The sequence below is a fragment of the Chiloscyllium plagiosum genome, chromosome 6 (assembly GCF_004010195.1).
Source record: "Chiloscyllium plagiosum isolate BGI_BamShark_2017 chromosome 6, ASM401019v2, whole genome shotgun sequence".
NCBI lineage: Eukaryota > Metazoa > Chordata > Chondrichthyes > Orectolobiformes > Hemiscylliidae > Chiloscyllium > Chiloscyllium plagiosum.
The window spans coordinates 107760468-107783475 of record NC_057715.1 but is presented as its reverse complement, the minus strand read 5'-3'; the positions used below and the strand labels follow the sequence as shown (position 1 = coordinate 107783475).

The 23008-nt window shown below is 43.6% G+C and overlaps 1 protein-coding gene across 12 annotated transcripts in view; it reads right to left on the bottom strand.

Moving 5' to 3' along the window:
* Positions 1–23008, bottom strand: part of LOC122550924 (glycogenin-1-like) — a 109317-nt gene that overhangs the window by 64701 nt on the left and 21608 nt on the right. For 11 of the 12 annotated variants that reach the window (XR_006311975.1, XR_006311976.1, XM_043692389.1 and 8 more), the window contains exon 2: positions 4765–4909. Coding sequence is in view for 10 of the 12 variants with exons in the window: in XM_043692389.1 (XP_043548324.1) it covers positions 4765–4909 (145 nt within the window). In the remaining 2 variants the exon portion in view is untranslated. The remainder of the gene's footprint in view (positions 1–4764; positions 4910–23008) is intronic. The other variant, XM_043692390.1, reaches the window with a different exon arrangement.

The window sequence follows — 23008 nt, the reverse complement described above, 5'->3', positions numbered from 1 at the left end:
TAAATAGGCAAAGTCTTTTCCCTGGGGTCGGGGAGTCCAGAACTAGAGGGCATAGGTTTAGGGTGAGAGGGGAAAGATATAAAAAAGACCTAAGGGGCAACTTTTTCACACAGAGGGTGGTACGTGTATGGAATGAGCTGCCAGAGGATGTGGTGGATGCTGGTACAATTGCAACATTTAAGATGCATTTGGATGGGTATATGAATAGGAAGGGTTTGGAGGGATATGGGCCGGGTGCTGGCAGGTGGGACTAGATTGGGTTGGGATATCTGGTCTGCATGGACGGGTTGGACTGAAGGGTCTGTTTCCATGCTGTAAATCTCTATTACTCTATGAATCAGTTATCCGAACAAAATACTGCCCACCCATCTCGTTCGGATAATCAAGGTTCCTCTGTAGTATGGAAACAGGTCATTCAGCTCATCTGGGGGTGGCACGGTAGCTCAGTGGTTAGCACTGTTGCCTCACAGCACAAGGGACCCGGGTTCAATTCCTGCCTCGGGCGACTGCCTGTGTGGAGTTTGCACATTCTCCCTGCGTCTGCGTGGGTTTCCTCCGGGTGCTCTGGTTTCCTATCACAGTCCAAAGATGTGCAGATCACGTGAATTGGTCACGCTAAATTGCCCATAGTGCTGGGTGCATTAGTCAGAGGGAGATAAGACCATAAGACATAGGAGTGGAAGTAAGGCCATTCGGCCCATCGAGTCCACTCCGTCATTTCATCATGGCTGATGGGCATTTACTCCACTTACCAGCATTCTCCCCGTAGCCATTAATTCCTTGTGACATCAAGAATTTATCAATCTCGGCCTTGAAGACATTTAGCATCCCGGCCTCCACTGCACTCCGCGGCAATGAATTCCACCACACTCTGGCTGAAGAAATGTCTCCGCATTTCTGTTCTGAATTTACCCCCTCTAATTCTAAGACTGTGCCCACGGGTGCTAGTCTCCTCGCCTAACGGAAACAATTTCTTAGCGTCCACCCTTTCCAAGCCATGTATTATCTTGTAAGTTTCTACTAGATCTCCCCTTAACCTTTTAAACTCCAATGAATACAATCCCAGGATCCTCAGCCATTCCTCGTATGTTAGACCTGCCATTCCAGGGATCATCCGTGTGAATCTCCGCTGGACATGCTCCAGTGCCAGTATGTCCCTCCTGAGGTGTGGGGCCCAAAACTGGATAAAGTACTCCAAATGGGGCCTAACCAGGGCTTTATAAAGGCTCAGTAGCACATCTCAACCCTCTTGAGATAAATGACAACATTGCATTCGCTTTCTTAATCACGGATTCAACCTGCACGTTTACCTTTAGAGAATCCTTGACTAGCACTCCCAGATCCCTTTGTACTTTGGCTTTATGAATTTTCTCACCGTTTAGAAAGTAGTCCATGCTTGTATTCTTTTTTCAAAGTGCAAGACCTCACATTTGCTCGCATTGAATTCCATCAGCCATTTCCTGGACCACTCTCCCAAACTGTCTCGATCCTTCTGCAGCCTCCCCACTTCCTCAGTACTACCTGCCTGTCCAACTAACTTCGTATCATCGGCAAACTTCGCTAGAATGCCCCCAGTCCCTTTATCCAGATCATTAATATATAACGTGAACAGCTGCGGCCCCAACACTGAACCCTGCGGGATACCGCTTGTCACCGGCTGCCATTCCGAAAAAGAACCTTTTATTCCAACTCTCTGCCTTCTGTCAGACAGCCAAACCTCAATCCATGCCAGTAGCTCACCTTGAATACCATGGGCCCTCACCTTACTCAGCAGCCTCCCGTGTGGCACCTTATCAAAGGCCTTTTGGAAGTCTAGATTGACCACATCCACTGGGTTTCCCTGGTCTAACCTAATTGTCACCTCTTCAAAGAATTCTAACAGGTTTGTCAGGCACGACCTCCCCTTACTAAATCCATGTTGACTTGTTCTAATCCGACCCTGCTCTTCCAAGAATTTAGAAACCTCATCCTTAACGATGGATTCTAGAATTTTACCAACAACCGAGGTTAGGCTAATTGGCCTATAATTTTCCATCTTTTGTCTTGATCCTTTCTTGAACAAGGGGGTTACAACAGCGATCTTCCAATCATCCGGGACTTTCCCTGACTCCAGTGACTTTTGAAAGATCTCAACCAACGCCTCCGCTATTTCCTCAGCCACCTCCCTAAGAACTCTAAGGGACTGGGTGGGTTACTCTTTGGAGGGTCGGTGTGGACTTGTTGGGCCGAAGGGCCTGTTTCCACACTGTAGGGAATCTAATCTAATCTCATCTCCTATACACCAATCGTCTGAAGAGCATTCCGCTCAGACCCATCTCGTTACTTTATAACTCTGATTTCCCATGGCCAATCCACCTAACCTGCACATATTTGGACTTGACCCAGTGGAAACCCACACAAACATGGAGAACGTGCAAACTCTTCATGAGAAGACGTTCACCCGAGGCTGGAATTGAACTCAGGTCTCTTGCACTATGAGGCAGCATTGCTAATCACTGAGCCACTGTGCTGTCCCATGAACAAGAAAGAAAAATTAAATAAATTGGGAACATGTTGTGATAACAAAGCACTTGAAAGGGAGACACACGCTTATTTTAATACAGTCCAAGTTCAAAGTCTGTGAAAAGATTTGTAGCTCGAGTGCTCGTTGTTGTGGTTCTGTTCGCCGAGCTGGGAATTTGTGTTGCAGACGTTTCGTCCCCTGTCTCGGTGACATCCTCAGTGCTTGGGAGCCTCCTGTGAAGCGCTTCTGTGATCTTTCCTCCGCCATTGTAGTGGTTTGAATCTGCCGCTTCCGGTTATCAGTTCCAGGTGTCCGCTGCAGTGGTCGGTATATTGGGTCCAGGTCGATATGCTTATTGATTGAATCTGTGGATGATTCTCACACACACACCCTCATCCAGGGAGGAAAGGTCACAGAAGCGCTTCCCAGGAGGCTCCCAAACACTGAGGATGTCACCTAGACAGGGGACGAAACATCTGCAACACAAATTCCCAGCTCGGCGAACAGAACCACAACGGCCGAAGGGCCTGTTTCCACACTGTAAGTAATCTAATCTAATCTAATCTAAACAGTCTAAGTTGTTGTGATCACTTGAAATTTGGCATTCTTGTCATTTGACCTGATCAATACAAGATGCAAAGCTTCAGCAACACTGTCTCTCTTTACAGCAACATACATGCTCTGTACTACCAAGAGACCACTTGACTTTCCTTTCCTTAAACTTGAGAAGTCTGATTCTTGTTGTAAACTACCTTCATCAAGGTTCCCACAAATAGTTTCTCCTTGAGTGCTAACCAGTTTCTCTCAAAGGACTTTTATTTAATTCATGATGCTGCAATTCACAGACTGGACCGGATGTTGCAACACAGCAGATTTAACATTAAAAAGAAATTTTAAAAACTGGTAAAAAGTCATCATAGTCCTAATGAATCATAGAGCTGTTCTCTCATCAGAAACACACACACACACACCTGATGGTGGTTTAATCTGAGGGCTACCACATCTACACACACATCCATACCCCTACACACACACCTGATGGTTTAATCTGAGGGCTACCACACCTACACACACACACACACACACACATCTGATGGTGGTTTAATCTGAGGGCTACCACAACTACGCGCGCACACACCCACCCACACACACACACCTACACACACCTGATGGTGGTTTAATCTGAGGGCTACCACATCTACACACACACACCTACACCTGATGGTGGTTTAATCTGAGGGCTACCACATCTACACACACACACACACCCACACACACCTGATGGTGGTTTAATCTGAGGGCTACCACATCTACACACACATCCATACCCCTACACACACACCTGATGGTGGTTTAATCTGAGGGCTACCACACCTACACACACACACACACCTACACACACCTGATGGTGGTTTAATCTGAGGGCTACCACATCTACACACACCTGATGGTGGTTTAATCTGAGGGCTACCACATCTACACACACACACACACACCCACACACACCTGATGGTGGTTTAATCTGAGGGCTACCACATCTACACACACATCCATACCCCTACACACACACCTGATGGTAGTTTAATCTGAGGGCTACCACATCTACAGACACATCCATACCCCTACACACACACCTGATGGTGGTTTAATCTGAGGGCTACCACATCTACACACACATCCATACCCCTACACACACACCTGATGGTGGTTTAATCTGAGGGCTACCACATCTACACACACACACACACCTGATGATGGTTTAATCTGAGGGCTGCCACACCTACACACCCACCTGATGATGGTTTAATCGGAGGGCTACCTCACCTGCACACACACACACACACCCTATACATGTGCGCGCGCGCACACACACACCTGATGGTGGTTTAATTGGAGGGCTACCACACCTACACACACACACACACGCACACACACGATGGTGGTTTAATCTGAGGGCTACCACACCTCAGTAGAAGAACAAGATTATCCCTTTATAGTAACCTTAGGAATTGAACCCACACTGCTGGCATCACTCTGCATTGCAAATCAGCCATCCAGCCAACTGAGCTTACCAGCCCAAAATAAGTACATAAATTATGAAACAAGCAGCAGTTCCAGAGTGTTCTGCAATGAAAATAACTTTCTTTAAACAGAAACAAACCCTCCAGCACTAAACACAATAATGGTAAATGATGGTAAATGATTGCAGACTAAAAACTGGTCTTGTTTAAAGTGTTAATGCAAATAAAATAAATCCTTACCTCATATTACTGGAGACCTGTGGTGTATGTAGAGCAACTATTCGTCTCGTCGTCTTGTGATGCCTCAGAGATTGGCAGAGTACCAGAGCACCCCGACAATAATCATCATTGGTAGCAAGAGTCACAAATGCCTGGTCTGTTACTACTAGAATAGATCAAATAAACACAAATTATTTCTTGTTCTTTCACAAAATGCATGGGCTAACTAGCATAGGTTTGGAAATGAGGTGCGAGGGAACAAAAATTTCAACATCAAGCTGTGATGAAGGATTCTGCCAGTCAGCACAGCTTATTTAGGAAAACCCAGCCCATCAGGTTTTTTTTAAGACACAGTGTTATAGACCAGACCAGACCCCCCTCAAAATATATTAAGAAGGTAGCATAAACCCTAATTTTTCTTATTCCAAAACGTAAATGCGAGGTGCGGTGTTCAACTTGCAATTCGATTGGTCAAACTACTTGACATTAAGCAAAACAATTTATTAAAACACTAGTTAAAATACAACAAAAAAAACTTAGAATAATAAATAGAGTAACTATTACTAATTAACTGTTCCAATATAACATCTCATATACAACTCTTGGCAGAAAGGCAAATTTAGAAAACAGATTTTCTCACATGCAACATCCACAGTAAAAGGAGAAACCCCAGCTTCGAGCTGTAATTGAGATAGCGGAAAAATTAGCTTCTATTTCCCCAAGACTCCAGCAGCTTCTGCTGAATCTAAAAGCTCAAAAAAAACTAGAAATCCTGGTCTGTGAGAACTAACCACACCTATCCAGGCGACTTCTATTGTTCCAACATTTTAAAATAAACCCCAAGGCCTAACAAGCTGTTTACATTACTACAAACTACATACCGCCACAAGTTGTAATAAACCAGCACAAAATACAACTCTTAAAACCACAGCATCATCACAACAGGTCCACCTACAAACAAAATGGTTGCTTGTTTCTTGCCGCCATTTGGTGGAGACAAGGCTCTGTCATTTAGAATTTACTTCATTGGAAATGAAGGGCATACAAGAAAAGTCACCCAGTTGACTTATTATGGCTTTTTGCCTGACTCCCAGGAGACATTTAATTTTTGTACAAAAATAGGTCACATTAACTCAGAGCAGGAGTAGGCCATTCGTGCCCTTGAGATTGTTCTGCCTTTACATGGCTGATCCAAAAATAGCCTCATTTCCCCCCCCTTTCAGTCTACCTCCAATACCTTTGGTGACCCCTTCATTAGTTAAAGAATCTACTAACACAGCCTCAGAGTTATGCAATGACACTGCTTCCACCGCTCTCTGAGAAAGAATTCCACAGCTCTCAAAAGAAAAACATTCTTCTCACCTTCTTGAAAGGGAAGGACTTTCTCTTTACAAACAAATTCTGAACTGAAGGAGGCTACTCTACTTCAAACTGCTCTGCTATTTACTCAGACCATGGCTGATCAGTCAACATTCCAATCACAGATTCCCATCCACCCCCATGATCTTTGATTCCCAGACCAAACAAAAAAATCTACTTTTAAAAAAGAACATTGATTCCCCTTCCATTAAAGTTACATAGTCCTTTGCAAAGGAAAAAAAATTCTCCTCAACTCAAAAGAGTCATACAGCCCCTTCGGTCCAACTCATCCACGCCGACCATGCCCAAACAAACCTAATCCCACTTACCTGCACTTGGGCCATATCCATCTCAACCTTTGCTATTCACATACCTGTCCAAATGTCCTTTAAATGTTGTAGCCATAACTGCATCTATCACTTCCTCTGGCAGTACATTCCACATATAAACCACGCTGTGTAAAAAAGTTGCCACTCAGATCCCTTTGAAATCTTTCTCCTCTCATCTTAAAACTATGCCTTCTACTTTTAAACTCACCTACCCTAGAAAAACAACCTTGGTTGTTCACCTTTTCTACGTCCCTTATGATTCTATAAACCTCTATAAAGGTCAACTCAAGTGAAAAATATCCCAGTCTCTCCTTCCAACTCAAACCCTCCAGTTTCAGTAACACCCTTGTAAATCTGTTCTGCAACAATTTGATACACAATGCATGCTAAGTCTAGACCAGCCCTCAAGAGGAAACATCTTTTCCATACCTACTTCATCAACCACCATCCAGGATGTTATAAAGGGGTCCCTATTTATGAATATCTGACTTACAAATACTTGTGCTTACGAATATGGTTCAACTCGTGTGTCGTTTTAAAGGCCCAACATACTTATGAATGGCTACTTTGCATTGTCCTGCAATGTGTTCCAGCCTGTGTACAAAATCAGCTTGTGAACAGACTCCAGAATGGAATCCATTCACAAACTGGGAACTGTCTGTTACTTTAACCAAGTCAAATCTCACTTTGAAACACGCCCCGCCTATGCAATTTTTCCATGCAAGATGACCTGTTCATTTCAGTATCAAGCAGGAAATCTCTGAACTGCCTCCCAATACATTTACATCTTTCCTCAAATAAGGAGCCCAATGTTGCAGTGATCAGAGATGTGGCCTCACCAATGCCCAAAGAATATTCACGTCCTCTTTCAATAAAAGACTGCATTCCATTTGCCTTCTTAATGATTTGTTGTTTCTGTAAATCAACCATTTGAAAATGGGGGGCGGTTACAGGGGTAAGCTAGTTTATTTGACTAGGCAGATGGTTTGTGATGCAGAGTGCTGCCAACCCATGCGTTCAATTCTCATACCAGCTGAGGTCTCTATGAATCTCCCACCTTCTCAAACTCACCCCCTTGCCTGAGGCACAGTGACCCTCAGGTTAAACTCACCATCAGTCATCCCTCTGTAATGGGAGAGCTGTACCATAGTCCTTTGGAACTCTGGCGACTTAACCTGACTAGCCATCTGTGACTCAGGCACTTGAACACCTAGATCCCTCTATACCTTGGAATGTGGAGGTCGGTGTTTTTTAATTAGTTAGTACTCTGCTTTTTAATCATTTCCTGCAAAGTGATCAACACTTTTCTCCTCACACTATACACTATCTACCAGATTTTTGCCAATCACCCAATCCATCTATATCCATCTGCTTTCTCCTTATGTCCTGCACACAATATATTTTTCGACCATTTCTTGGTGCCATCTACAAATCGGAGGCCCCAGTGGTACTCTACAAGTCACATCTTCGAAACAGAAAAGGATCCATTCCTGCATTCTCCCAGTGTTGTTCCCTGATCTCTGATCATTCGACCAAGGGGAAAACATTCCTTCCTGGCGACCTAATTTATGCCCCTCGATCTTATATATCACAATCATGTCTCCACTCAGTCTTCTCTGCTCTAAGGGAAATAACCCTATTCTATCCAATCTCTCTTCATAACTGAAACTGTCCAGCCCAGGCAACACCCTGGTAAATCTCCTCTGCATTCTTTCCATCACATCCCTCTTCAAATGCGAATTCCAGACTTGCTTACAGTACTCTAGCTGTGGCCTAACCAACAGTTCCTGCATAACCTCACTGCTCTTAAACACCATGCCTTGATCAATAAAGGCAAGTACCACACATGCCTTCTTAATTACTTTATCCACCTGTCCGAATACCATAAGGGATTAGTAGATATGCACACCAAGGTCCCTCTGATACTCAGTGTTTCTCAGTGTCCTACCGTTCATCTGTATTCCCGTGCCTTTTTTGTCCCGCCAAGTGCATCACCCAACATTTACCAGGATCAAATTCCATTTGCCAATCCAGAATCCAAAGTTATACCGAGAGCATAAAAAGCCAAAAGTACTCTTCTGAAAGTCATGATGTGGAAATGTAAAGCAAAAGCAAGACCAGGAAACACAATAGCCATAAAACTCAGGAGCAGAAGTAGGCCTTTGGGATTCATCCAGACTGTTCCATCATTCTAGGAGGTCATGGCCACAACTCCACTTTTCTGCCTTTTCCCCAGAACCCTGGATTCCCTTATTGATTATAGATCTGTGGGCGGCATGGTGGCACAGTGGTTAGCACTGCTGCCTCACAGCGCCAGAGATGTGCAGGTCAGGTGAATTGGCCATGCTAAATTGCCCGTAGTGTTAGGTAAGGGGTAAATGTAGGGGTATGGGTGGGTTGCGCTTCGGCGGGGCGGTGTGAACTTGTTGGGCCGAAGGGCCTGTTTCCACACTGCAAGTAATCTAATCTAATCTAATCTAATCTAATCTGTCAATCACAAGCCTTAAACATTCTTAATGAGCCAGTTACAGCTATCTGTAGTAAGAAATTCCAGAGATTTACTACTTTCCAAGGGAAAAATTTCTTCCTCATTTGCCTTAAATGGGTGACTCCTTTACGCTCAGATAACGCTCTCTCAAAGGGAGAACAACCTCTCCACACCTATCCCTTAGAGCTTCCCATCATGTTTCCCCAGTTAGGACAGAGACAAGGAGGAATTTCTTCTCTCCAACGATAGTGAATCAGTGGAATTCTTTACTGCAGAGGGCTGTAAAGGATGGGTCAATAAATATATTCAGGGCTGAGATGAAGAAATATTTAATCATTAAGAGAATCAAGGATTATGGAAAAGGCAGGAAAGTGGAATTGAGGATTATCAGATCATCCATGACCTCATGTTGTAATAAGGTCACTTCTAATTCTTCTAAAGTCTAGATTAGAGTGGTGCTGGAAAAGCGCAGGTCAGGCAGCATCCGGGCAGCAGGAAAATCGACGTTTCATCAGGAATGTGATTTTTAACTTTAGCCATGCTAATTTACTACCTCAAACACCATCACAGGCACTTACTTTTCTTATTTATTCATTCTGGGATGTAGGAGCCTTAGGTCCCATATTTATTGCCTATCCCTAATTGCCCAGAGGGCAGTTAAGAGTCAATCACATTGCTGTGGGTCTGGAGTCACATATAAGGCAGACCAGGTAAGGATGGCAGATTTCCTTCCCTAAAGGAGATTAGTGAATGTGAGAGGCACTTGCAAATGTTGTTTCTGCAAAAATCGCAAGGTGAGATCATGAGGGTGTAAACCAAGAAATAACTAACTGAAAAGGGAGGTGGTCGATTGGTAGAAACAGATGTACTGACATGACAGTTGCAATTGTCATGCACATAGGGAGTTAGTTAGTATGAACAAGATAACTAAATAAGACCTAGTGTTGCGTCAGCAAAAGGAATAAGACTCAGCTATCGGGGGTGGGGGGGGGAAAGAGTTGCACACCAACAACAGGCCACAGACTGATATGGTATACCGATTAGATTAGCAATTGCACAGAGTAATACAACTGTCACGTACGAGATAAAAGGGGAGTACCAAGAAACTCAACTGAACTGTATACATTGTAATGTAACCTTTTGATCAGGGTGCCTGCATGTTAGACACCCATCTTGCAAGAATGTTTCAATAAAATTTGCTGCTTCAGAATTTGACTTGGACTGAAATTTATTGATATGCAAGCTTTGTTTCTCAAAGTGAACCTGATGGCTTTTTCCAACAATTGACAATGAATTCATGATCATCATTAGACACTTAATTCCAGATTTCTTTTACTGAATTCAAATTCCATGAACTGCCATGGTGGAATTCACACCCAAGTCTCCAGTACATTATCTGGGTCTCTGGAATAACAATCCAGCAATAATATCACTAAGCCATCGCCTCCTCTAATTATTTAGTAGCCTATTGCGTGGCACCTTAATCAAACATCTTTTGGAAATCCAAACACATTACATCTAGTATTGATGATGTCAAACTTATGCTCCGCTCCCTGCTCTTGATCTTCTGTATCCAATATCTGAAAAATGTTACAGCTCAATTTGCACTTTTAGTGAGACTATCAAGCAAAACAAACTCATTATTTGCTTCTCTGCTTTCCCTTTGCAGTGAACTTGCTTTCTCTTCGCTTCATTTCGTCAGCTTTCCTGATTGTGTGTGTGCAGGAACCATCCATCTTAGAATATTACAGCACAAGGGCAAACCCATCATGGCAAGCCTTGGAATTTTCCAATTAGTCCCACTCAACAGCTCTTTTGTCATAATCCTGCAATTTAAAGTCTTAATCCGATTCCCTTTTGCAAGTTTTTTTTAAACCAGATCCGCTTCCAAATCTACATGTCACTAAAGTACATAATTCTCAGCTCCCCTCAATCCCTTTTACAAACCATCTTCAATCATTGTCCTTTGGTTTCAGACCACTCAACTATGGACGCAGTTTTACCTTCTTAAATCACTCAAACAAATCCCTTCATGGTTTTGAGTGCCGGTAATTACTTCTCCTCAATCATTTTTCCTTTCTTAAAAAAAAAACAATCTGGACTTCACTCACGTCTCCACATAATGAAATTCAGTCATCCCTGACATCATTATTAAATCTCCCCTGTGCATACCGTGGCCTGGCCAGTATAAATTTGGAGTCACATATTGCTGTGAAAGTAAAAAAGAACCTCTTAAGCAACATAAAATCCAGCCAAATCAATCTCTGCCTACATCTCTCAAACACTGGAGATGTTTAAATTATAGCTGCTGTGATCCTAAACATTTTCTAATCCACCTGTTTAGAAGTGTTGTTCCGCACCTCTGGAAGAAGCCAAATAAGAACTTAGAACTCCTGGCTCAGAGTTAGGGAGACTACCACTTTGCCAAAAGAACCCTCCTCTTCTCCCTCATGTGGTATGGGAGGCACAGAGAAGAGAGAAGGAAGAAGAGAGAGAAAAAAGAAAAAAGAGAGAGAGAGCGTGAGAGAGAGAGAGAAAGAAGGAAGAGAAAATGAGCGAGAAAAGAGAGGAGAGAGAAAAGGGAAAGAGAAAAAAAAAGGTGAGAGAGAGAAAAAGAGAGAGGGAGAGAGAAAGAGAGAGGGAGAGAGAAAGAGAGAGGGAGAGAGAAAGAGAGAGGGAGGGAAAGAAAGAGAGAGAAAAGGAAAAGAAAGAGAGAGAAAAAGAGAGAGAGAGAGAGACACAGACCGGTCGACTCAGATCTCAGTTCCAAGGGGCTGAACTCGGGAGTGACTAGCGTTTGTTAATTGGATATAGTTGGCATTTGGAGAGTGTGCATTGGTGCACTGAATTGTTTTCAAACTGTGCAAGGAACTATAGCAACACTTTGTGAAGCCTTGTTTGGAACATGTCCAATTGTCCCTCTGTAACCTTGCAAAGCAGATTGCAGAATCCTTGGGCCTTTTTAAATGATTGTTAAAAACTACCTTTTTCAATCCTTATTAGAAACAGACAGGAGCAGTTTTTAAAACCAAAATTGCTTTGGAAATTATTTAGATCGAACTGGAGGAATTAACCTTTGTTGGGATGTGGTCACGGTGAACCTGCCCTGAAATGTGCTTTGGTCATGTTTAATGCAAATCACAACTCACCAGCTGCAGTGATCCTTGCAAAGTTTATTAAATGTGGAAATTATACAATGCATGGCATCAACCTAAGGAGTACTGATATTCAGAAGGATCGGGATGTGCAGGTCCACAGATCACTAAAGTGGCAGCACAAGTAGATAAGGGAGTAAAAAAGTCCGATGGCATGCTATGGAAGGGGCATTGAGTATAAGAATAGAAAAGTTATGCTGCAGCTCTATACAGCTTTTAGTTAGGCCAACTAAAATATTCAAATATTGCATACAATTCTGGTCACCACACTAACAGAAGGACGTGGATGCTTTGGAAAGGATAGAGAAAAGTTTTACCAGGATGTTGCCTGGGGGATTTTAGCTATGAAGAAAGGTTGGAGAGACTGGGTTTGTTTTCGCTGGAATGCAGGAGGTTGAGAGGCAACCTGATAGAAGTTTATAAGATTGTGAATGGCATGGACAGAGTGGAAAGTACGAGGCTTTTTCCTAGGGTGGAGGGGTCAATTACTAGGGGACACAGGTTCAAGGTGCAGGGGGTGGGATGGAGTTTAAGGCATGTTTATCACACAAAGGGTGGTGAGTGTCTGGAACACACTGCCAGAGGAGGTGGTGGAAGCCGACATCATAGCAGCATTCAAGAAATACCCGGATAAATAGGAAGGTAGATTGGGTTGGGATATCTGGTCAGCACGGACAGGTTGGACCGAAGCTGTTTCCACGCTGTACATCTCTATGACTCTAAGTAGATACAGCTTTAGTGTAGAAGATAAAAATGTGTCGGAGGGCCGAAGGGCCTTTTCCTTTAGCTATGAAGAAAGGTTGGAGAGACTGGGTTTGTTTATTCTTTGTTTAACACTGTTTAGGCTAATGAACCACTCTTCAATATGGGAAAGTCCACCTATAGAACGTTACAGCCACTTATGGAATGCCACAGAATGCCTGAACATCACAGAGAGAAGCCAAATTGAATGTCTCAGTACTACAAGTTCTCGTGATTTATGGAGTGTGACTGAAATATTTTCAAATGAATATTACTCCCAGTCAACAGGAGGGAGTGAGCCCAGAGCACATCACAGAAAACGTGTACAACCATAACAAAAATAAAGAGTTTTAAATGAAAGAAGAGATCAACTTTGAACAAAGACTTGCTTTTATCATTCACGACCACTGCATTCCAAAGCACTTTACAAACCATGAAGCACATTAGAGCTGTGGCCACTGTGGCAATGGTAGAAACCACGGTACTCAAATTACACACAGCAAGCTCCCACAACTAGCAAAGTCCAGAAAATCTGTTCTTGTGATGCAGAGTGCAGAGAGAGTCAGGATACACAGGTTAACAAGTGCCTGATCGTCTTTGACGTATAATCGTAGAATCCCTACAGTGTGAAAGCAGGCCATTTGGCCCATCAAGTCCACACTGACCCTCCAAACAGCATCACACCCCAGACCCATCCCCTACCCTATCCCTGTAACCCTTAATTTCTCATGGCTAACCCAGCTAGCCTAAAGGTCCCTGACTTTTGCCCGAAATGTTGATTTTACTGCTCCTCGGATGCTGCCTGAACTGCTGTGCTCTTCCAGCACCACTAATCCAGAATCTGGTTTCCAGCATCTGCAGTCATTGTTTCTATCATATCCCTCCAAACCTACCTTAACAAAAAAATTAACAAAACTGTACAGACACTGATTTTATTGCATATTGGAAACAGAGCTGCACAAAAATCATGAGCAAGAGAACATTACAGAAGCATTTTTACAGGTTAACCACCAGTGTCTGAATACTCATCAGGTCATGTTTAAACACTGTGGCAATGGTAGAAACCACGGCATATCAGAGAGTGGAATAGTGACCTCTAACCTCATTCCAGCCAAGCTACTAGGGAGACTGTGCAAATAAGCTTATCAGTCAAAGGTTATTGGTCAGTGCAGAACTTTCTAGCTACCATTCCTCTAGATATTCCCTGCTTTATATGGCGGCCCTTGAATGTGCCATACATTGTCTGCCCTTAGAACCAAACTACAGTATAGCGCCCAAATCAAATATGATTAAATACTTTTGTAAAACATACTGCAATCTTTTCAGACTGGGTAGTTCTCACTCTTGACTGGGAGTTCTGTTCAGCTGAAAATATTTATGGCACACTCCATAAGTCATGAGGACTTGTAAGACCTTGGCATTCAGTTAGGCTTCTCTCTTTTTTTCTCAGGGGATCATACTATTTTCTTGTGGCGATGGTCTGTTTTGTAATTGTTTTCAATACTTTCACAGCATCGTGGTGAGTTGGGCTTGTCCCGTGATTCTGAGGCTGCCTTTTGAAGTCAGTTCTTTGTCCTTGTAGAACAGTATGACCCACACAGATCAACAGTCATCCCCACTTACAGTAAACACTGTCCAGGATTCATCGTGACCTTGTGCCACACTGCTTAGAAATTGCATAATATTAAATATGGACCAGTTTTAAAGAAACTAAAACATTTGTTCAACTTCATAAGAGCCATTTCACCTCATTCAACTCACTTTTTCCAAATTAACAATGCATCTTCTCATTGTATTATTTAACCATGATGTGATCTGGCTTCAGTTGTACTATCCAGTCTGGATCAAATGGAAATATGAAACAATGACAAAAGATACCAGATATGAATCATACCTTTGAACCACATCAGCTTATCATGAGTTAGCCACTCTTTGGAGAAATGTCTCTTGATTGAGTTCATTTGAAAAGCTGAACCGCTGACCTTCGTACATTGGAGTGTAAGCCTAGATATAATGCCCCTGTCTCGGGGTTGGATGTTCCCTGGGAATTGGAATTGCATCCTGTACTGTGTGCAGACTATGGGATCTTGGAAGGAGTTTGCAACTTTGGCCACAATACAAAGTGTTGTGCATCACAGCTATTTATGGGATTGTTTTGTAACGTTGTATTTTATGGTACTAGGATACAAGGGTTGTCAAGGACACTAGGAGCCAACATGTAGACTCCACACTAGGTAACTGCCCAAGATTCACACAGTGTTTAGTACTCACAGCTGTCTTTCACCTGGACTGTATGGGGTCTGTTTAATACTGTTGCCCTTCAAAGGGTCTCCCAGTGCTCAAACATGAAGCTTCCTCCTTGATAGAATGATATTAGCCTGCCCACTCTGGCTGTGGAGGCAGCCATTTTCAACTCCACTGTGCTCCCTTTATTTGCATCACACGATGGAAGGAAACAGTGGTCACACACCATGCAGCAAGTTACAGGCTCAGCCTCTGAACTTCGGCGAATGAGCATTCCCTTCATGGTAGCTCTCCCTGACAATCCTATTGGCTTTGAATTTCCCAATGCTGCTACCCAACACCTTTATCTAACGGTTCAACTCCCCACTGAGTCCTTTATATAGAATCAAGACGCCAGATATAGTCATGCATTGAACGCCCCCCCGCCCCCACTCCACCCCATTGAAGCTGGGTGGAGGGGGGGGGGGGGGGGGTTGGCTGTTACTTTGAAACAGGAGTAGGCTATTTAACCCTTGGTATCTGCTCCACCATTCAATATGGTCATGGCTGATCATCCGACTCACCAGCCTTTTCCTGCTTTTGCCCCCATGCCCTGTGATCCCTTTAGCCCCAAACAACTAATTAACTCCTTCTAGAAAATATTCAGTGTTTTGGCATCAACCACTTTCTGCGGCACAGAATTCCATAAGCTCACCACTCTCCAGATAAAGAAGTGTCTCCTCATCTCAGTTCTAAAGGGCCTTTTCCATATCCTTGGACTATGAGCCCTGGTTCTGGGCTCCACAGTCATCAGGAACATGCTTCCTTCATTTACCCTATCTAGCTCTATTAGAATTTTACAGTTTCTTTGAGATCTCCTTCATTCTTCTTAAGTCCAGAGAATATAGTCCTAACCAATCCACAGTCCCTTTATAAGTCAGTCTGTTGGCCCTGTTGATGGCAATCCCTCCTGTATTACCCCTTTTCCTTCCATGCACTGTCATTTCTAAATCCCACCACCACAACCTCTCCCAAACGCCATGACAACCTATGCATGGTGGAACCTGACGGATTCAGAGATCTTTAGTCTGCCAAAGGTGTCTCCATACCTCTTGAAGCAATTCCATTCTGCTGCTCAGGGACAGAGACACCACTCAACCCTTGGTTATAGAGTAATAGAGATGTACAGCACAGAAACAGGCCCTTCGGTCCAACCCGTCCATGCTGACCAAATATCCCAACCCAATCTAGTCCCACGTGCCAGCACCCAGCCCATATCCCTCCAAACCCTTCCTATTCCTATACCCATCCAAATGCCTCTTAAATGTTGCAATTGTACCAGCCTCCACCACTTCCTCTGGCAGCTCATTCCATACACGTACCACCCTCTGTGTGAAAAAGTTGCCCTTTAGGTCTCTTTTATATTTTTCCCCTCTCACCCTAAACCTATGCCCTCTAGTTCTGGACTTGGTCTATTTAAGGCCAAAGTGTTGATCAAGTGAGCTGGACCACCTACACTGCTCCACTGAGTCCACCTACAGAGTGATCAGGTTTTAGGTTTAGTCACTGTAGGGACAATCCATAAGCTTCCAGTGATGGAGCTACCTTATTTGGGAAATAATTGGATGCAGTATGCTAGCTGTGTCTCGCATAATCCTGTACCAGCCAAGTGAGGAAAGGTAAACAGGACTATGCCAGTTGGACCACACCTGGTACACTGTGAACAATGTTTTGCTTTTGTTATTACAGCACAGAAGGAGACTATTCAGCCCATCATACCTGCAAGGACTCTTCAAACGAGTATCCATATATAGTGCCAGTCTCCTGCTTTCTCCCCCATATACTGCATACCATTCTACCAAAACAATTGTCCAATACCCTCAATTGAACCTGTCTCCACCATATTTCCAGACAGTGCATTCCATACTCTAGCTTCTCGCCGTATGAAAAAGGATCTTTTTCTCACATCACCCTTGCTTCACTTGTGCATCATTTTAAACCTGTGCCCTCTTGTTCTTTTTCCCTTTTCTGAGCCGGACTGACTTCTCCCTATCCTCTCTGTCCAGCCCACTCATGATTTTGTAAACCTCGATCTAATCTCCTCTCAGCTGTCCTGACTCCAAGGAGAGTGGTCCCAACTTCCTCAATCTTGCCTCACTGAAGTGTGTTAGTGCCTGGTCAATCCTCATAAAATCTGGACCCCAACAACCAGTAGTAAATCAGGTGATTTTAGCCAACTGAAACACAGACAGCATCAAGGATCTATAAATAATAACTAATTACACAACAACAAGTGAAGGTACTTCGTAGCCCTCTAATTTCTCCAAACACTGCGTGAGCCTACAATTTCTGTGCCCAGCAGCTGCTAGAGAAAACAGACGTCAACGCATTGTTTTATTCAAGGGCAGGGCCATGTTGAAAGACTAACGAGTTTCCAGACTCTCTGCCTCCATATTCCATACTGGGGAAAATAATTAGGGTGGGTTAACATTGAACAGAAACTCAACCAGACTCACCCGATAAATAGGTTAAAATCTTCGAGGAGAATCCTGAAGAAGGGCTCGTGCCCGAAACGTCGATTCTCCTGCTCCTTGGATGCTGCCTGACCTGCTGCACTTTTCCAGCAACACATTTTCACCCGATAAATACAGTGGCTACAGGAGCAAGTCAGTGGCTAGGAATCCTGCAGTGCTAACTCACCTCCTGACTCCCCAGAGCCAGTCCACCATCTGCAAGGTAGAAGTCAGGAGTGTGATGGACTACTCCCCACTTGCTTTGAGGTATGAGAAAAACACTGAAAAGAGATGTACTAAAATGGCACCAGAATGGAAAGATGATAACCTATTGGGAATAGATGTACAACAGACCGGGCATTCTTTGTTTTCTTTCCTAGAACATTGTCCCCAGTGAGGGATATTAGGATTATAAAAGGCTTTGACTGGTTGGACTTAGTAATATTGTTTCCAGAATAGGCACATTAAAACAAACAAACAAACAAACAGTCACGAGAAATCTAATCAGAAATTCAAGAGAATCTTCTTCTTCTGGAGTTAGGGAACAGGACTGGCTACCACAGGGATGGTTGAGGTAAACAGCACTGAAATGTTTAAGGGGAAGGGAATGGATGAACACATTGATGGGATTAGTTAATGTAGCACATAAACACGAGTGGTCCTGTCAGTCAAATGGGCCTTTTCTTTGCTGTTAATAATACAAACTCAAAGCGGCAAGCAGTATTACCCAGTACCCAGCCAAATCACTGCCACTCATTAACAAAACACACAAGCACCACCACCTTTACCAACAAGGGTTCCCACAGGAGGCCACTTCCTTTGCCCCTGTGCAGCCACATAGCTGCTGTAAAATGATCCCAAATATTTTCACGCCCAAAAAACACAATGGACAACAAAAAAAAATTGAAAATCCTGGGAAAAGCTCTGGATTATAGAGCTGATGTTGGCATGATGGACCAAATGATGCCCTTCTGCATGGTGATAATTTTGAATGTGTGATCTATGTTAGAATTTGGGAATCTGCTCAAATTCCCTTCCTTCACACTGCAGGTTAACTACTGTCTCGTGAATACAAATGTATTTCGAGGCATTAGGGCCAAAGAGACTGCTGCACAGCTTGTGTGGTGGGTCACATTGCCTCAGTGCTCTTGAGCTGTAGTTATAGTCAACATCGAGTACCGTGGAACACTGCAGGGGGCCTCCTGCTGTCACAACTGATTCACTCAGAGAATACAGTGCCAAGGTCTCACAAGAACAGAGGCTGGTGGGTCCTGAAAGTACAAGAATGTCAACACTGTGTTACAAAGCAACAGCCTTCAGATGTGGGGAGGACACAGTCACCTCTGACTGAGCAAGCAGGCAACTCTGGATCTGAACCACCCTCCCCTCCCCTGCCAAGTACTCAGTCAGGACTTCAACCAATAATCTCTTTGGTGGGGTTGTGGGAAGGGGAAAATTGAATGAGAGACAGTTTTTTGGAAGGTAATAAGAATTTACAGATTCCATTCCTTTTCCGCAACTTCAAAATAACTGGTACTTCTATCCAACTGGTTATGAAAATTCATTGTCCAACTCTGCAGGAATGGATATTGGAAATATTTTTCTTATTTTTCTTATTCTATCATGGGACGAGGGCATCGCTGGCAAGGCCACTGAGCAGCCTATGCTATTCCAGAGGAGAGTTGTTACCCATCAATCCTTTTGGTTGTGGACCTGGAGTCATGTGTCAGCCAAATGGGGGAAGAATGACAGATTTCCTTCCGGAAAAATACATGAGTAAACCGACGAGTTCTTGCAACAAGTCAATGACAGTTGCCATGGTCACCATTTCTAATTCTAGACTTTATTGCATTTTTATCTGCTTTAATGGGATTACCAGAGCATTAGCCTGAGCCTCTCAAGTTACCATTACAATACCATCTCCCCTCAGTACGTGTGTGTTGCTGCAGGCTCGGTTCAATAGTCGAATTGCTGACATTCAAAAGTTGCCTCAGTGAATGGGAAACTAAACATTGGGGAGCTGGATGCAGGAGAGACAGGAAAGAGAATAAAGCAAGAAACCACAAATACTGGAAATCCTCACCATGGCAGGCACCATCTCTGGACAAAAGCAGAGGTAACATTGTGGCTCAGCATCTGAACCAGTGATAAGAGAATCAAAGGTAATGGGGAAAAAGGCAGGAGAACCAATTATCAGACCAGCCATTTAATAGCAGAGCAGACTCAATGGGCTGAATGGCTGCTCCTACAGCTTATGTGGTCCTTGACTTGAAACATTAACTCTGTTCCTCTCCAAGTTGCTGCCCGACATGTAATGGATTTCCAGCATTTGGGGATTTTTATCTCAGATTGCCAGAGTTCATGTGAAGTGATGCATTTTGGAAGGCCGAACTCGAATGCTGAATACAGGATTAAAGACAAGATTCTTGGCAGTGTGGAGGAACAGAGAGATCTTGGTGTTCAAGTACATAGATCCCTCAAAGTTGCCACCCAAGTGGATAGGATTGTTAAAAAAGCATATAGTGCTTTGGCTTTCATTAACAGGGGGATCGAGTTTAAGAGCTGTGAGGTTTTGCTACAGCTCTACAAGTCCCTGGTGAGACCACACTTGGAATATTGTGTCCAGTTCTGGTCGCCCTACTATAGGAAAGATACAGAAGCTTTGGAGAGGGTGCAAAGAAGGTTTACCAGGATGCTGCCTGGACTGGAGGGCTTGCCTTATGAAGAGAGGTTGACTAAGCTCAGACATTTCTCTCTGGAAAGGAGAAGCAAGAGAGGTGACCTGATCGAGGTATACGAGATAATAAGAGACATGGATAGAGTCAATACTTAGAGACTTTTCCCCAGGGCAGGAGTAACTGGCACGAGGGATCATAGTTTTAAATATTAGGAGAAAGGTATAGATGGGATGTCAGAGGTAGGTCCTTTATGCAGAGAGTTGTGAATGCATGGAATGCGTCACCAGGGGTGGTGATGGAAGCAGAATCATTAGGGACATTTAAGCAGCAGCTGACATATACATGGATAGCAGTGAATTGGGTGTGTAGGTTACATTATTTTATTTTACATTCGGATTAACCCTCGGCACAACATGGTGGGCCAACGAGCCTGTTCTGTGCTGAACTTTTCCATGTTCTATGTTCTATACAACCTGCAGTACTTTGTTTTTGTCAGCGAATGACAAACTGCAGAAAGAATTAAGCTATGGTAGCTCCCTTATTCCAGACATAAATGTGAAAGTTTGGCTTCAACACTCGTGACTCTAACTATTCCTAAAGTTGAATGAATGACAGTGACACGTACTTCTTCAGAGCTGGAGAACAAGGAAAGTAGCAGAATGTCCAAATTCCTGGCTACAGGTCAATTTACTCATTAGCCTCTCTGTAAAGCCCAGGGTGGCTCAGTGGTTACCACTGGTGCCTCACAGCGCCAGGGACCCAGGTTCGATTCCACCCTCGGGTGACGATCTGTGTGGAATTTGCACATTCTCCCAGTGTCTGTGTAAGTTTCCTCCAAGTGCTCTGGTTTCCTCCCACATTCCAAAGAAGTGCAGGTTAGGGTGAATTGGCCATGGGAAATTGCCCCTCGTGTCCAGGGATCTGTTGGCTAGGTTGGTTAGCCATAAGAAATTCAGGGTGATAGGGTAAGGGATGGCCTTTGAAAGGTTGGTGTGGACTTGGTGGGCCAAATGGACTGCTTCCCACTGTAGGGATTCTATGAAGCCCATTGATAGGGAGGTAAGAAATAGAAGCTGGGTTAGAGCATTTTGGTCCATTGAGCATGCTTTATTATGTAAAAACAATAGAAGGTCAGGCATCCCAGATTTGTAAAAATAATAAAGGTGGTTATGGTAGGGGATTTTAATTTTCCAAACATAGACTGGGATTGCCTTGGTGTTAATGGTTTTGATGGAGAGGAATTTGTTAAGTGTGTACAAGACAATTTTCTGATTCAGTATGTGGATGTACCTACTAGAGAAGGTGCAAAACTTGACCTACTTGGGAAATAAGGCAGGGCAGGTGACTGAGGTGTAAGTGGGGGAGCACTTTGGGGTCAGCGACCATAATTCTATTAGTTTTAAGACAGTGATGGAAAAGAATAGACCAGATCTAAAAGTTGAAGTTCTAAATTGAAGAAAGACCAATTTTGGCGGTATTAGGCAAGAACTTTCAAAAGCTGATTGGGTGCAGATGTTCACAGGTAAAGGGACAGCTGGAAAAGGGAAAGCCTTCAGAAATGAGATAACGAGAATCCAGAGAAGGTATATTCCCGTTAGTGTGAAAGGAAAGGCTGGTAGGTATAGGGAATGCTGGATGACTAAAGAAATGGAGGGCTTAGAGTCACAGAGATGTACAGCATGGAAACAGACCCGTTGGTCCAAACCAGACCAGATATCCTAACCAAATCTAGTCTCACCTGCCAGTGCTCAGCCCATATCCCTCCAAATCCTTCCTATTCATATACCCATCCAAATGCCTCTTAAATATTGCAATTGTACCAGCCTCCACCACTTCCTCTGGCAGCTCATTCCATATACGTACCACCCTCTGTGTTAAAAAGTTACCCCTTAGGTATAGAGTCATTGAGAAGGTTAAGAAAAAGAAGGAAGCATATAAAGGCAGTAGGAGTATACTTAAGAGGGAAATCAGGAGGGCACAAAGGGGAAATGAGATAACTTTGGCAAAGAGAGTTAAGGAGAATCCAAAGGGCTTTTACAAATACATTAAGGATAAAAGGGTAACGAGGGAAAGAATGCAGCCCCTCAAAGATCAGCAAGGCGGCCTTTATGCAGAGCTGCAGGAGATGGGGCAGATACTAAACGAGTATTTTGCATCAGTATTTACTGTGGAAAAGGACATGTAAGACATAGAATGTAGGGAAATAGATGGTGACATCTTGAAAAATGTCCATATTACAGAGGAGGAAGTGCTGGACGTCTTGAAATGCATAAAAGTGGAAAAATCCCCAGGACCTGATCAGGTGCACCATAGAACTCTGTGGGAAGCCAGAGAAGTGATTGATGGGCCTCTTACGAAGTTATTTGTGTCATTGTTAGTCACAGGTGAAGTGCCGGAAGACTGGAGGTTGGCTAACGTGGTGCCACTGTTTAAGAAGGGTGGTAAGGTCAAGCAGGGAACTGTAGACTAGTAAGCTTGACGTCAAGTTGAGGAAGTTGTTGGAGGGAATCCTGAGGGACAGGACGTACATATATTTGGAAAGGCAACGACTGATTAGGGATAGTCAACATGGCTTTATGCGTGGGAAATCATGTCTCACAAACTTGGTTGAGTTTTTTGAAGAAGTAACGAAGAGGATTGATGAGGGCAGAGCGGTAGATGTGATCTATATGGACTTCAGTAAGGCATTCGACAAGGTTCCCCATGGGACACTGATTAGCAAGGTTAGATCTTATGGAATACAGGGAGAACTAGCCATTTCGATACAGAACTGGCTCAA